Source organism: Liolophura sinensis, chromosome 3 (assembly GCF_032854445.1).
Source record: "Liolophura sinensis isolate JHLJ2023 chromosome 3, CUHK_Ljap_v2, whole genome shotgun sequence".
Classification (NCBI taxonomy): Eukaryota; Metazoa; Mollusca; class Polyplacophora; order Chitonida; family Chitonidae; genus Liolophura; species Liolophura sinensis.
The window spans coordinates 25,696,138-25,710,966 of NC_088297.1; the positions used below are offsets into that span (position 1 = coordinate 25,696,138).

Below are 14,829 nucleotides of genomic sequence, written 5' to 3' on the forward strand. Positions count from 1 at the left end.
TTTTTGACTCGAAGGTAGAACTGAGATGTTTCAACCTCCGTGTGCTGAAGATATCCAGAATAAGGGAGGTCACTCTATCAGAACTTAGGTGGACAAACTGCGACCTTAGAAAAAAAAATCTGGGAACTTAGGCCTATATATTAGACCTAGAAGAAATGAAAGTGACATCATAGGCACATATGTAATAAAGCGCGGAAAGTAACAGTGATATGCATCAAAACCTACGTATTTACTTCGTTATCACACCCAAATTTTGTACATGTATACGGCTAAATAGTCAGTAGATTAGGCCTAAATAGTTGACAACAGTGAAATCTAACGACAGAATTCAGTTTTTAGTGATGGGACTATCTAAATCCGCATATCATACTCGGACCATGACATGCCGGCAACTTAATGCTTTTTCAAATCTGGATCGTTGGACACACGTACGTAGGCTATATATAAATATACCTGCAAATGCCTTCATTTCATCATGAAAGTTGCACGGCAAGACCTTGGTAACAGTGGAAGTGGATAACCCTCCTATGACCATCATTTAGTTAGTTACATGCGCAGTCTTACATGAATTTCAGTAAAGCCAGTAAAAGTGCTACAGGTCGCGCTGCCTCACTGCAACACGTGCCATTCTGCTGTCAACATGCACAGTGTCCAACCATGTATAATTCATTGCAACAACCGTGCCTTCAACCCATGAGGTCACGTGTTCGAATCTAGCTGTGTATCGATTGTTCCGGCGGTTTATTGGTCGGGTATACCTGACAAGGAACATGAATGGTTTTATCCTTCCGCGATCAATCGAGTTTTATCCATCCCACTTTGTTAATAAACCTATAATATATCTACGTGAATATATACAAATTTTTAAGTGCACAATCCTTTTTGTGTACCTGTTACACACGGGCTTGCCTAATGCATGTATGCAATAATCAATTCTAACACATCTGCCATGCGCTCTGATTAATTTTTGAAACCAGTACCAGTAGACTGTTGGGCATTGAACCTAAAATAATTGTGAAACGGCGTAAATATTAACTGAAACCACAACCGTATATGTACACTTCGGGCACCTTTAAGTCTTGAGTCCTTTCCGCGTGTACCTGGCGTAAATTTAGCGCGAAATAAATGTGAAAACAAACACCATCAATCAATGACAAAGTATAGGTTTTCAAAGACCACGGAAAGTTGAGCGTATATATAACAGAAACTGATTTAATTCAGCACAGAATCAAACCTACATAGCTACGTATATTCATGCGTGTTCACTTGTTTGAGCAATCGACCAGCGGCTGTGTTCAAGTTCACAACTAAATTTAAATACTTTTCAAAGCAATTACGTTACAAATTTCTTAAATAAATAACAGAGGATATATCATGCATGTACCTATATTTTCCCACATATATAGTATACCTAACACGACGCATCAAGAATGCATTTAATCCTGATAAATTTTATTTATCTATTTATTTGATTGGTGTTTTACGCCGTACTCACGAATATTTCACTTATACGACGGCATGCTAGCTTTATGGTGAGAGGAAACTGGACAGTGCCCCGGGGAAACCCATGACCATCCGCAAGTTGTTGACAAACGGCCAGAAAGGAAGCCAGCATGTGCTGCGACCACGGCGACCACATTGGTGAGAGGCTCCTGGATCATTGCGCCCTGCTGGCGTGGTATAACCTCCTTGGTCACGAAGCCCCATACATTTAATGCAGGACAACATGTCCAGCAGCTGCAATTAAAGTATGTTTCCATTTCCCTCGATCAGCTTCACAATGCGTACCATGACTGTGCATGCAAACAAATGACGCAATGCGACGTATGATTCACGCTATCTCGGTTTTATTTACAACCTTTTCAAGTATTAGTCAAAAATATACAATGATGCATATGTAATTACTTACATGTCACATGTTTTACCGCTTTATCGACAACACGTGTATTCCAATTGAATTTGACACCATCGCCGTCTTTTTATATCTCGTTATACATTTTTTATTTTATTTTTGAAAATGGCTTGAATAAGACCGAAATCGTGATATGCATCATTTAATTGTTGGAGGGTCCGCATGCAGTGGTTGTAGTGCCGAAGTGGTTGTAGCTATAAGCTCACATACACGTTATATTTTGAATCAGCTACTGCACATATGCGCAAAAAGACGTGTTCGTCTGTAAAGAAATCTTAATGTTTCAGTTATCCATTTCTCTTTGATGGCTATGTATGATTTTTTAACAATATTTTTATGATTTTTTTTTTGTTTTTATAACCTGAAATAGGAAGTTGTGCTCAAACGTTCTTTTCGCCAACTTTCACGGCCTCAATTTTCCAATGAATTGGTCTTTCAGTCTGTATTAAACTGCGATCAGTATACTATTGTAGCTACCGGTACATACGTTATTGATTAGATATAGTCCTTTCTATCTGCTGATGGAGGAGTGTTGTTTGTGAGCACTTTAGTGTGACTAAGAACAGTATTGTAAGGTGTCTGAGAAATAGGTGTGTTAAGATTAGAGGGTTGTATGTGTTTTTCATTGTCAAGATTTGACGGTCTAATATCGAGGAGAATAGCGTCATCGATGATACGTGGTTGTTTTGTATAAATCTCAATGAATGCAAATAAAGGTGACGTAGAGGCGTCACGAAATGGTTGAGGCTCCATACGGTTAAAGTTTTTGTTGCGTTATCTTATCATAGTTTCTATCTCTGACATTTTATCTTATACAGACTTCATGGTGGCTTTGTTAAAATAATTGTTAATAGTACACAATGGCTTTGCTAAAAACATACTTGCAAAGAACTCTAGAGGAAATGTCTGCAATCAGTTCGTGGCCATACATCGTGATCCCCCTTCGCGACCCTCTTTAAATGAACGACATGACATCGACCGCAAAGCACTAAAGTTCACAAGCTTTGTATTGTGTTTCACTTTGTGATAGGTCGGGTCGTTGTTAGTATTATACTCTGGACATACTGCCGGTAGGTATAACTCTGTTGTCAGATGTTAATCAGTGTACCATGCGTGGTTTTAAAAGCTCCGGTTTCGTCCACAAAAACTCCAGAATCGCAGCTAGATTTACTAGTGTGTATCGCGTGCAGTCTGAAGTCTGCTGTTGTTGGCAAGTCGTCGTATTTGCTGGCTGGCGCAAATGTTGACATAAAATTTACTGGGTAAACTTTGGGATTTTAACTTCGCCTAACTCTATTCTGATTCGGATTTACGATACCGAAAAACTGAAAAAGGTAAGTATCAGAGATGAATTTGTGGAAAGGTTTTGTGGGGTTTATTGGCGGTTTTTCCACAGATATTTTAACTTTTGCATGCCCTGCTAGTGGCGATATGCATGCAGCCATATAATGCTAGCGGCTATCAACTCTAGCGTAGGGCTTTTTCTCCAGATTTATATCTGAACTTTAGATTGTAACTGTGTCTCAACGAGGTGAATATCCTTCAGATAAAAAGGAAGCAATGCTGATAAAAAAAAGAACTAAAAACAAAATAATAATAATAATTAAAAAATAGAAAAAAAAATAAATAATGATGAATGAAAACTAGAATGTCAGTAGCCTTTTCACTTTTTCAGTACTAGTTCTCTTAAGTCAACACTCAAGGCTTTGTTTTCTTTTACTTATGCTTTGTATTCTGCTGTGTCATTTTAGTCATGATCATTATTACTTCGTAGTACATTATATCAGAATTTTGTCAAACTGTATTACACTGTAGTTCTGTTGTTATATAATGGCTGAAGAAGTGAACACTAATAATTATATCACATATCTTTTACACAATTACCTATGCAGATGTATACACATTGTTTTGAAGAGTATTGTGATAAAGATAACAGAACTGTAAGTAAGCCTAGTTCCTGGTCAAGACGAAACAAAGCACATCATAATTACATTTAGCACTTTAATTAGCGGGTGTAAATTAATTTGAAAAGAATAGGTGTACATGCATTTAAGTCTTGAATGCCCTGTACGCATACTGGGATGTAGTTGGTGCACAATGTCTGTCTCAGTTAAGCAAGGAAATTTGTTTTATTCCTTTGTGCAAATGTTTCAAATTTGCCAAAGCCTTTTGATGTTGAGTTGGTTAAGGACTAGCCATGCAGAAAAAATGGATTTTTTTTTATGTACATTGATTGTATGAGCAGCTTACGTACTGTAGATTTTGTAGGCCTTTGCATTTGCATAATACATGCTTTAGCAAACTGTAATTAGCATTACATACATTAGGGCATCAGTGCAAGGTTAACCCATATTCATGATATTTCAGTACTGTACCTGTAACATTTTGCCTCTAAAACTGCACTTTCGGAGCCATAATGGCCTTAAAATTAGGTACTGTTGATGCCAACACCTTAAGTCTTTCTGATGAGAAATTAATCAAACTTTATTAAGAAAGACCCCCTTGACCTCCCCTACCCCCCCCCCCCCCCCGCCCCCCCCCCCCATCTTCCTGATAAAAAGAGCAATGGAAATCCATCCTGCACATATATTCACTCCAAGGACTCCTTTGCTGTCATTTGACTGAAAAATTGTTAAGTACGATGTTAAACCTAAAGCACTCACTCAATCACTCACTCACTCACTATGAAAGTTGCAAGACAAATCAGTCAAAGACGTGAAACAGAAGAACAAATGGCTACCCTATGCATAGTTAAGTTAATAAGGTGACACTCATCTTATTTAGTGTTTTACAAACAGTTCGACACTGATAATTTCAAATGTGGAATAAAATGAAAATTAAAATCCACTTTAATTTCTAATTTTGTCTGATCTTGATGATTTTATGACTTTTTTTTTTCGGCTTTCCTTCAAGTCTTTCCAATCATCTAAGTCTACCAGTCTTCAGCAGGAACAAATTGCAGGAATAGTCCATTTTCCATGGATTTTACGATTTTTTTTTATAGTCTCCTCTGACATTGGTAAAAGATATCTTTCTACCCATAAATCAACAGTTCAAGTTATTGTGGTCTGAGGCCTAACAGTAGGGCAAGATAGATAAGCTGATCAGAAGGATAGGCCTAATACTGAGTCATGCAGATGTGTGTTGATAACAAAAACATTTGAAAAGACAAGGTAGTGTGCTTTTCCAAAATAAAACACTGAGTTTTTTAAATGATGTTATTTCTTTTGGACTTATTGAATGTTATACATTTAGCATAATCCATAAATGCCATGCACCTTAGCAATCAAAGGTTTACTTGCGTTTAATTCTGGTCCATAAAAAGGACATATAGTGACAATTAAGATAAAATTTTGTTTCCTGTTTTTAATGGCCTTTTAGAGGAAAATAACTTCAATTTTCAGTTCATTGCACTTTTACGATGGGAACATTTATAACACATACACGTTGTAGAGTACAAGTAACCCATTGTATCAAAAGTCCAATCCTGAATTACAGGCTTTATTCAGATGCTTTATATGTAGGTTTACATGTTTTAGCACTACAGTTGTTTTCTGGTCCACGCTCCAGAGTTGTAGTTCCGCTGTCGTGGTCATAGCTGGTATAGGTCAAGTCATTGTTTGCTTCAGTTGACTCAAGTCTGGCATTTCCTATAAATGATGGACTTAAGGTTTCATGCGATTAGAGTATAAAGTTGACATTGTTCATTGACTGTAAGTGACCCCACTTAACATTGTGAGAATGTTAAAATATGGGGAGCATATGAAGTGTAAATTGTCAATTAACTAAGTGATTTGGGTTAACATACTGTATGGGAATGTTGGAATAGGTAAGAGGACAGAACTAAGAGACAATTTGGGGAGCATATGAAGTGTAAATTGTCAATTAACTAAGTGATTTTGGTTAACATACCACATGGGAATGTTGGAATGGGTAAGAGGACAGAACTAAGAGACAAGTTGGGAAGCCTATGAAGTGTAAACTGTCAATTAACTAAGTGATTTGGGTTAACATACCATATGGGAATGTTGGAATGGGTAAGAGGACAGAACTAAGAGACAAGTTGGGAAGCCTATGAAGTGTAAATTGTCTATTAACTAAGTGATTTGGGTTAACATACCATATGGGAATGTTGGAATGGGTAAGAGGACAGAACTAAGAGACAAGTTGGGAAGCCTATGAAGTGTAAATTGTCTATTAACTAAGTGATTTTGGTTAACATACCGTATGGGAATGTTGGAATGGGTAAGAGGACAGAACTAAGAGACAAGTTGGGAAGCGTATGAAGTGTAAATTGTCAATTAACTAAATGATTTTGGTTAACATACCGTATGGGAATGTTGGAATGGGTAAGAGGACAGAACTAAGAGACAAGTTGGGGAGCCTATGGTGTGTAAATTATCTGTTAACTAAGGTAAGGGGTGGGTATCAGAAAGTTGTAATGGGTGTGACTTCAAAGCTAACAGACAGGTTGTATAGCATATAAAGAGTACATTGTCTATACTGACTTACGTTGAAAGATAAGTTTGTATTTCTTAATATATGGAGTTTAGCACGTGGCTTCACATGTTAAAAGTACAAGAAATCTTCTGGGTAAGAAATAATGGTTTAAGTGGTCAGTCAAGAAATTAAGTAGAATTCTGTGGTGATATTAACAGCCATGGATTTGCTGAGGTATAAGTCCAATCAGGGACATCATTTCCAAATATCTCTGACCATTGACTAAAAATATGCATAAAATAGAGAGGCCATTAAGAAATATACATTATGCCTCAAAATTAAGAATTCTGTTCTCATTTTTATGCCATTTCTTTCTTCATCGCCATTCTCTTTGCTTGACTCTACCTTTTCATGCATCCCTTCAGTCATCTAAGTAAGCATTACCAGAAGGCTTTGAAACGGTAGGTAAATATCAGAATGTTGTCACAGGTAGAATTACAAAAAGTAAGAGACAAGTTAAAGAGACAGTATAAAGTGTGCGTTTGTCTGTAGCTTAATTAGGAAAAAAGTCATCAAAGTAAACATTATGATACAGATATGACTACAAAACTGACAAAAAATTGTCTTTTAGCTAACTTAAATCGTGCATGAAGTAAACTTTATGAGAATGTTGGAAAAGTTATGACTACAAAACTAACAAAGTGAAGAGACGATATAAAATGTGTCATTGTCTGTTAGCTAACTTAGGGTTAAATCATGCATGAAGTAAACTTTATGAGAATGTTGGAAAAGTTATGACTACAAAACTAACAGACAAAGTGAAGAGACGATATAAAATGTGTCATTGTCTGTTGGCTAACTTAGGGTTAAATCATGCGTGAAGTAAACTTTATGAGAATGTTGGAAAAGTTATGACTACAAAACTAACAGACAAAGTGAAGAGACGATATAAAATGTGTCATTGTCTGTTGGCTAACTTAGGGTTAAATCATGCATGAAGTAAACTTTATGAGAATGTTGGAAAAGTTATGACTACAAAACTAACAGACAAAGTGAAGAGACGATATAAAATGTGTCATTGTCTGTTAGCTAACTTAGGGTTAAATCATGCATGAAGTAAACTTTATGAGAATGTTGGAAAAGATATGACTACAAAATTAACAAAGTGAAGAGACGATATAAAATGATGAGCTCTGGTGTCACTGTTAGTGTGTAAACAGGGCCTGGATGATGAACTCTGGTGTCACTGTTGGTGTGTAAACAGGGCCAGGATGATGATCTCTGGTGTCACTGTCGGTGTGTAAACAGGACCTGGATAATGAGCTCTGGTGTCACTGTCGGTGTGTAAACAGGGCCAGGATGGTGAGCTCTGGTGTCACTGTCGGTGTGCAAACAGGGCCTGGATGATGAGCTCTAGTGTCACTCTCGGTGTGTAAACAGGGCCTGGATGATGAGCTCTGGTGTCACTGTTGGTGTGTAAACAGGGCCTGGATGATGAGCTCTGGTGTCACTGTCGGTGTGTACACAGGGCCTGGATGATGAGCTCTGGTGTCACTGTCAGTGTGTACACAGGGCCTGGATGATGAGCTCTGGTGTCACTGTCAGTGTGTAAACAGGGCCTGGATGATGAGCTCTGGTGTCACTGTCGGTTTGTAAATGGGGCCTGGATGATGAGCTCTGGTGTCACCGTCGGTGTGTAAACAGGGCCTGGATGGTGAGCTCTGGCGTCACTCAACTTCACTGTAACCTTGACCCTGCAGGTAGCTGGTAGACTTTCCCACATACAGCAGAAGTGGAAGCCATCATGAGCTGAACTTCACTGTAACCCTGACCCTGCAGGTTGCTGGTAGACTTTCCCACATGCAGCCGGAGTGGAAGCTGGCATGAGCTGAACTTCACTGTAACCTTGACCCTGCAGGTTGCTGGTAGACTTTCCCACATACAGCCGGAGTGGAAGCCGGCATGAGCTGAACTTCACTGTAACCTTGACCCTGCAGGTAGCTGGTAGACTTTCCACATACAGCTGGGGTGGAAGCCAGCATGAGCTGAACTTCACTGTAACCTTGACACTGCAGGTAGCTGGTAGACTTTCCCACATACAGCTGGGGTGGAAGCCGGCATGAGCTGAACTTCACTGTAACCTTGACCCTGCAGGTAGCTGGTAGACTTTCCCACATACAGCCATAGTGGAAGCCAGCATGAGCTGAACTTCCCTGTAACTTTGACCCTGCAGGTAGCCGGTAGACTCTCCCACATACAGCCATAGTGGAAGCCAGCATGAGCTGAACTTCACTGTAACCTTGACCCTGCAGCATGAACTGAACCTCACTGTAACCTTGACCCTGCAGGTAGCTGGTAGACTTTCCCACATACAGCCATAGTAGAAGCCAGCATGAGCTGAACTTCACTGTAACCTTGACACTGCAGGTAGCTGGTAGACTTTCCCACATACAGCCATAGTGGAAGCCAGCATGAGCTGAACTTCACTGTAACCTTGACCCTGCAGGTAGCTGGTAGACTTTCCCACATACAGCTGGGGTGGAAGCCGGCATGAGCTGAACTTCACTGTAACCTTGACCCTGCAGGTTGGTAGTAGACTTTCCCACATACAGTCAGAGTGGAAGCCAGCATGAGCTGAACTTCACTGTAACCTTGACACTGCAGGTAGCTGGTAGACTTTCCCACATACAGCCGGAGTGGAAGGCGGCATGAGCTGAACCTCACTGTAACCTTGACCCACAACAGTATAGACTGGGGACATCAGTGGCAGCCGGGAAAGGCAGTACTGATATGATACTCTGCTCTATGTCAGCCTTTGTTGATACAGAGTACAAAATCTAGAAGCTCACAGAACAACTGATAAGAATGCTATAAAGGTGACCTGGTTAAGAATATGTTTATACACAACAAAACAAAAGGAAGTATGTTTGACATCTTTATTCCTGTTGAATAATGCAGCATGAACATGCACATAAGCCGACATACAAAAGACATACAGCTGGTTGCATATGAGTGTAACTTGAGTATTAGCAAGCACAACTGAAACCTAATTGTGAAAATGCTCAGTACAGAAAAGGCCCTGGTACAATCTGCACAGAAAAGGCCCTGGTACAATCTGCACAGAAAAGGCCCTGGTTCCTCATTATAAGGTATAGTGAAAACTGTTCATTTAACCGTACTTCCACTAAATAAGCAACGTAAGAGAAAGCAAACTATGCTCATTACTGCCTCAATATGTCCGTGCATACTTGAAAGGGAAACAAGTAAATATGCATTGCATCAAAAAGTACTGATTAATAATGCCTGACTGATAATACGAACAATAATGATCGTTCACAAATTTTGAGGTCAGTTAAGGAACTCGCTTGTAATATGCCATTACTTAATGCCTGACTGATAATACGAACAATAATGATTGTTCACATATTTGAGGTCAGTTAAGGAACTCACTTGTAATATGCCATTACTTAATGCCTGACTGATAATACAAACAATAATGATTGTTCACATATTTGAGATCAGTTAAGGAACTCGCTTGTAATATGTCATTACTTAATGCCTGACTGATAATACGAACAATAATGATCGTTCACATATTTGAGGTCAGTTTAGGAACTCACTTGTAATATGCCATTTCTTAATGCCTGACTGATAATACGAACGATAATGATCGTTCACATATTTGAGGTCAGTTTAGGAACTCACTTGTAATATGCCATTTCTTAATGCCTGACTGATAATACGAACGATAATGATTGTTCACATATTTGAGGTCAGTTTAGGAACTCACTTGTAATATGCCATTACTTAATGCCTGACTGATAATACAAACAATAATGATCGTTCACATATTTGAGGTCAGTTAAGGAACTCGCTTGTAATATGCCATTACATAGATATTGGTTTATGTCAGAACATTCTTGGACAGCAGTCCAGGAGACAAGTATTGTTGTTATAGCATGCAGTGGGTAATAACATATTATCTGTGACATATACTTCCTTATAGCCTATAGTGAAAGCTATGTCTCTAACGAATTTAAGCAAAATTCATCAGCAATAAATTGATTATTAATAACACAATAACTCTGTGCACACATGAGAATGTACAAATAAAATGCACTAAATCAAAACTGACGAGTACGAGTAGATGACGAATATTACAAATGATAATGATCACTGACGTAATTTGCATGGTGTCAGTTAAAGAACACACATTTGAGATGATGTGTTTCTCCTGTTAGACTCTGCGCTCCTGACACCCGATATAACACAAAGACTTCCACCTACCCAGTTTTTGAATCATATGACCCTGCGCACCAGCATGTGCCGAACTGGGGGCTGCTCCTATTCTGTATGGGTGCACGGAATATAAATCATCTTGTAAACCTAGCATAGCTAAAATATGACTGGTGTGAGTGATAACAAAAACTGCCTTGCTTTGCCTTGCTCTGTCAAGAACAGTGGCTGGAATAAATGTGCCCATGCATGGTGTGTTTGTCTCAGATTACAAAATTGCTTAAGTGCAGTAACTGGACAGTGAAAAACAGTAACTGGACCTTGACTTGTGAAGAATAGTTTCTTTGCCTTCAAGAAATCTGTCTAGTTTGGACTTCCTTAGATGAATCGTACAAGTGTTGTGATTGTCAGCTCACCTGAGATCATCTAAGGTGATGTTTAACTTAGGGCTGAAGTCAGCTCCCTTTGTAGATAGCTCCCCACATCTCATAAAGCCAAAGAACACCACTGCCATTGCAGCTTGCATTAACAGATTAGTATATAGAGTAAAGTTACTTGAACCATTCCTTAAAACGGTGTGCATTTGACATAGGACCTGATAGGTTGTAGGTAGTCTCGTCTTAGTGTCGCTGTTTTGCAGTCTTTTAATACCATTTAGTATGATATGCAGATGACACAGAGGCAGCTGCTGCTGGTTTGCCTTAGGGTTAGCAAAACCTGTTCTTATTTAAACAAAACGTATTCCTGCCAAGTACGTTTTGATTGTACAAAACTTCAATCTCAAAATTTTAAAGCAAAGAAAGGTTACAAAGAAAATAAGCTTGTCTTCGTCAATCAGAGGTAAACGTCCTCTATCCCCCCGAAAACCGTAACCAGCCAAGAAGCGCAGGAAAGTGTCTATATTCCAACTCTATAGACTTGATGTGTATTGTCCCTGATAGCTACCTTCCAAATCTCCTTGATTGCCTGATTTAAGTCTTGACCAAATCCTTGAGGGAAGGAGAAGACACCAAGGCGCATTTGTTGCTGCGGGCTAGTACCTGTAACTCAGGCTCAGACATTGTTTGGGTGATGTTTGTCAATCTTGCATCTGCCTGAATGAGAAAGTTTTTTGTAGCCTGCCACAAAGTCAACTCGGACATGTACTTAGTTGTTTGCCTTCGTTAATACAGAATACAAAGTCTGGAAGCTCATTGAACATCTGATAAGAATGTTATCAAGGTGACCTTGATTTTAAGAATATGGTTGATGCTTGGAAACTACAGAATATAAAATGACAACAATAGGGAAGAGTGAGTCAGTGAGTGAGTGCTTGGGGTTTAACGTCGTACTCACAATAGGGAAGAAGTTGAGAAATCCTTCAGGGTTATGAAATGCATGTAATAAAGTACGCACAGAATTCACATGAATATACCTGTTATGTAGATACAGGATTATCTGCTCAGGGGATCAATATCTGATCCTATCTCATCTTACCCTCAGCAGGTTACAGGTAAATGTCAGGGAATGAAGTCCACCCACAAGTATCTGACAGCAATGACATTTGGAGTGTTACCTCATATGATGGATTATTACGATATTCAAGTATGTACATGTGTGTGGACTTCTTCCCTATTGTTGTACATGTGTGTGGACTTCTTCCCTATTGTTGTACATGTGTGTGGACTTCTTCCCTATTGTTGTACATGTGTGCGGACTTCTTACCTATTGTTGTACATGTGTGCGGACTTCTTACCTATTGTTGTACATGTGTGCGGACTTCTTACCTATTGTTGTACATGTGTGTGGACTTCTTCCCTATTGTTGTACATGTGTATGGACTTCTTCCCTATTGTTGTACATGTGTGTGGACTTCTTCCCTATTGTTGTACATGTGTGTACTGTAATTCTTTGATCTTTTATGGGCTCTGCCCGGTTTCCTCCCACCATGATGCTGGCCGCTGTCAAATAAATGAAATACTCTTAAGTACGATGTAAAACATGTCAAAGAAATAAATAAATCAACCTTTTCACATGTTTATTCAAGCTTATTCTGAAGGCATTATTGTGTGTACTACATTCAGGAAAATTACACTTTTTGTGAAGCCCTGGAATTAGCCAATCTAACCAATGTAGATTTGTCTCCAAAACTTTGAAATGTGCATAAATTACGCCAAAAGTCACATGTGAACTGACCACCATCACCTGTGTGAACTGACCAGCATGGCCACCCACCTGAACTGACCATCATCACACGTGTCAACTGACCACCATCACCTGTGTGAACTGACCACCATGACATGTGAACTGACCATCACCTGTGTGAACTGACCACCATCAGGTGTGTGAACTGACCACCATCACCTGTGTGAACTGACCACCATCAGGTGTGTGAACTGACCACCATCACTTGTGTGAACTGACCACTGTCACTGGTGTGAACTGACCACCATCACCTGTGTGAACTGACGACCATCACTTGTGTGAACTGGCACCATCACCTGTGTGAACTGACCACCATTAGGTGTGAACTGACATGTAAAGTCAGTAAATAAAAGTTTTCCAGTATGGCATTGAACCCCTGTCAGATTGGTCAAAAAATATTTATATAATACATGTGCATGAGCTTTGTGTTTTTATGTTTGAATTGATTTGACTGTACAGTTTTGATTGATGTTTTATGCAAGTTTATTTCATGATTCATTAACGGGCAATATTAAGGGCACAACACATTAAAATTTTCATAAATTTCAAAATGTAATTTTTTAGTTTGTTTTGTGAACTGTAATCAGTACTACACCACACATACCTGTCTAACTAATGAATCCAATTTGTGCACATTTTCAGGTTGGAAAGATATATTCAGTTCATCCATTGGCAAATAGCTTGACATGATGAACCAATGAGATCGAAGTATGGAACCTGGCACGGGATTGGTCAATGATCTTGCCACCTTGAGTGATTTGGATGAGAACATTCTGTTGGAGGAGCTGAGGGCTCGCTATGGCAAAGACATCATCTATGTGCGTATAGCTTAATAACACTTAATGCATAAGTATCATGGGTCCACCAGTGCATTCAAGTCCAGCTCATGCTGGCTTCCTCTCTGGCCATAAGTGCATACATATCATGGGTCAAATTAAAGGTGGAACTTAACAAATCAGATTTCTATGCATGTACAGATCTGTATCTGGATTCATAAGTAAATTTGGATGACCCAAGAATTTCAGAACTGAAATCTTTGACTTTGCAATTCCTCTACGTTCATAATGTAAAGGTGCAAGGTTAATCCATTATGTACATGTACATAACCTAGAAGGGGAGTGGCTACAAGATACAGTCCTTGTAGACATTACCTACATGTACATAACCTAGAAGGGGATTGGCTACAAGATACAGTCCTTGTAGACATTACGTACATGTACATAACCTAGAAGGGGATTTGCTACAAGATACAGTCCTTGTAGACATTACCTACATGTACATAACCTAGAAGGGGATTGGCTACAAGATACAGTCCTTGTAGACATTACGTACATGTACATAACCTAGAAGGGGATTTGCTACAAGATACAGTCCTTGTAGACATTACCTACATGTACATAACCTAGAAGGGGATTGGCTACAAGATACAGTCCTTGTCGACATTACGTACATGTACATAACCTAGAAGGGGATTGGCTACAAGATACAGCCCTTGTTGACATTACGTACATGTACATAACCTAGAAGGGGATTGGCTACAAGATACAGTCCTTGTAGACATTACCTACATGTACATAACCTAGAAGGGGATTGGCTACTAGATACAGTCCTTGTAGACATTACCTACATGTACATAACCTAGAAGGGGATTGGCTACAAGATACAGTCCTTGTAGACATTACGTACATGTACATAACCTAGAAGGGGATTTGCTACAAGATACAGTCCTTGTAGACATTACCTACATGTACATAACCTAGAAGGGGATTGGCTACAAGATACAGTCCTTGTAGACATTACGTACATGTACATAACCTAGAAGGGGATTGGCTACAAGATACAGTCCTTGTAGACATTACCTACATGTACATAACCTAGAAGGGGATTGGCTACTAGATACAGTCCTTGTTGACATTAATGTTGAGTAATCCTACACTTGGCAGATATGTGTTTTCTTCCTTTTAAAATAGCCTGACTCACATGTACAAGTTCATCACATCATGAGCTTTTTGAATTCCCCGCTGACAGCTACTGACTAATTCTACACCTGAGTGGGC

General features: G+C 39.2%; 1 protein-coding gene across 1 annotated transcript in view; it reads left to right on the forward strand.

Annotated features, from left to right (window-relative positions):
- Positions 1–3,067: 3,067 nt before the first annotated feature.
- The window catches only part of LOC135463506 (myosin-IIIa-like), a 67,079-nt gene continuing 55,317 nt past the window's right edge, over positions 3,068–14,829 (forward strand). The window contains exons 1-2 of the mRNA XM_064740765.1: positions 3,068–3,246; positions 13,415–13,590. Of these exons, the coding sequence (XP_064596835.1) occupies positions 13,483–13,590 (108 nt within the window). The 5' untranslated portion in view covers positions 3,068–3,246; positions 13,415–13,482. The remainder of the gene's footprint in view (positions 3,247–13,414; positions 13,591–14,829) is intronic.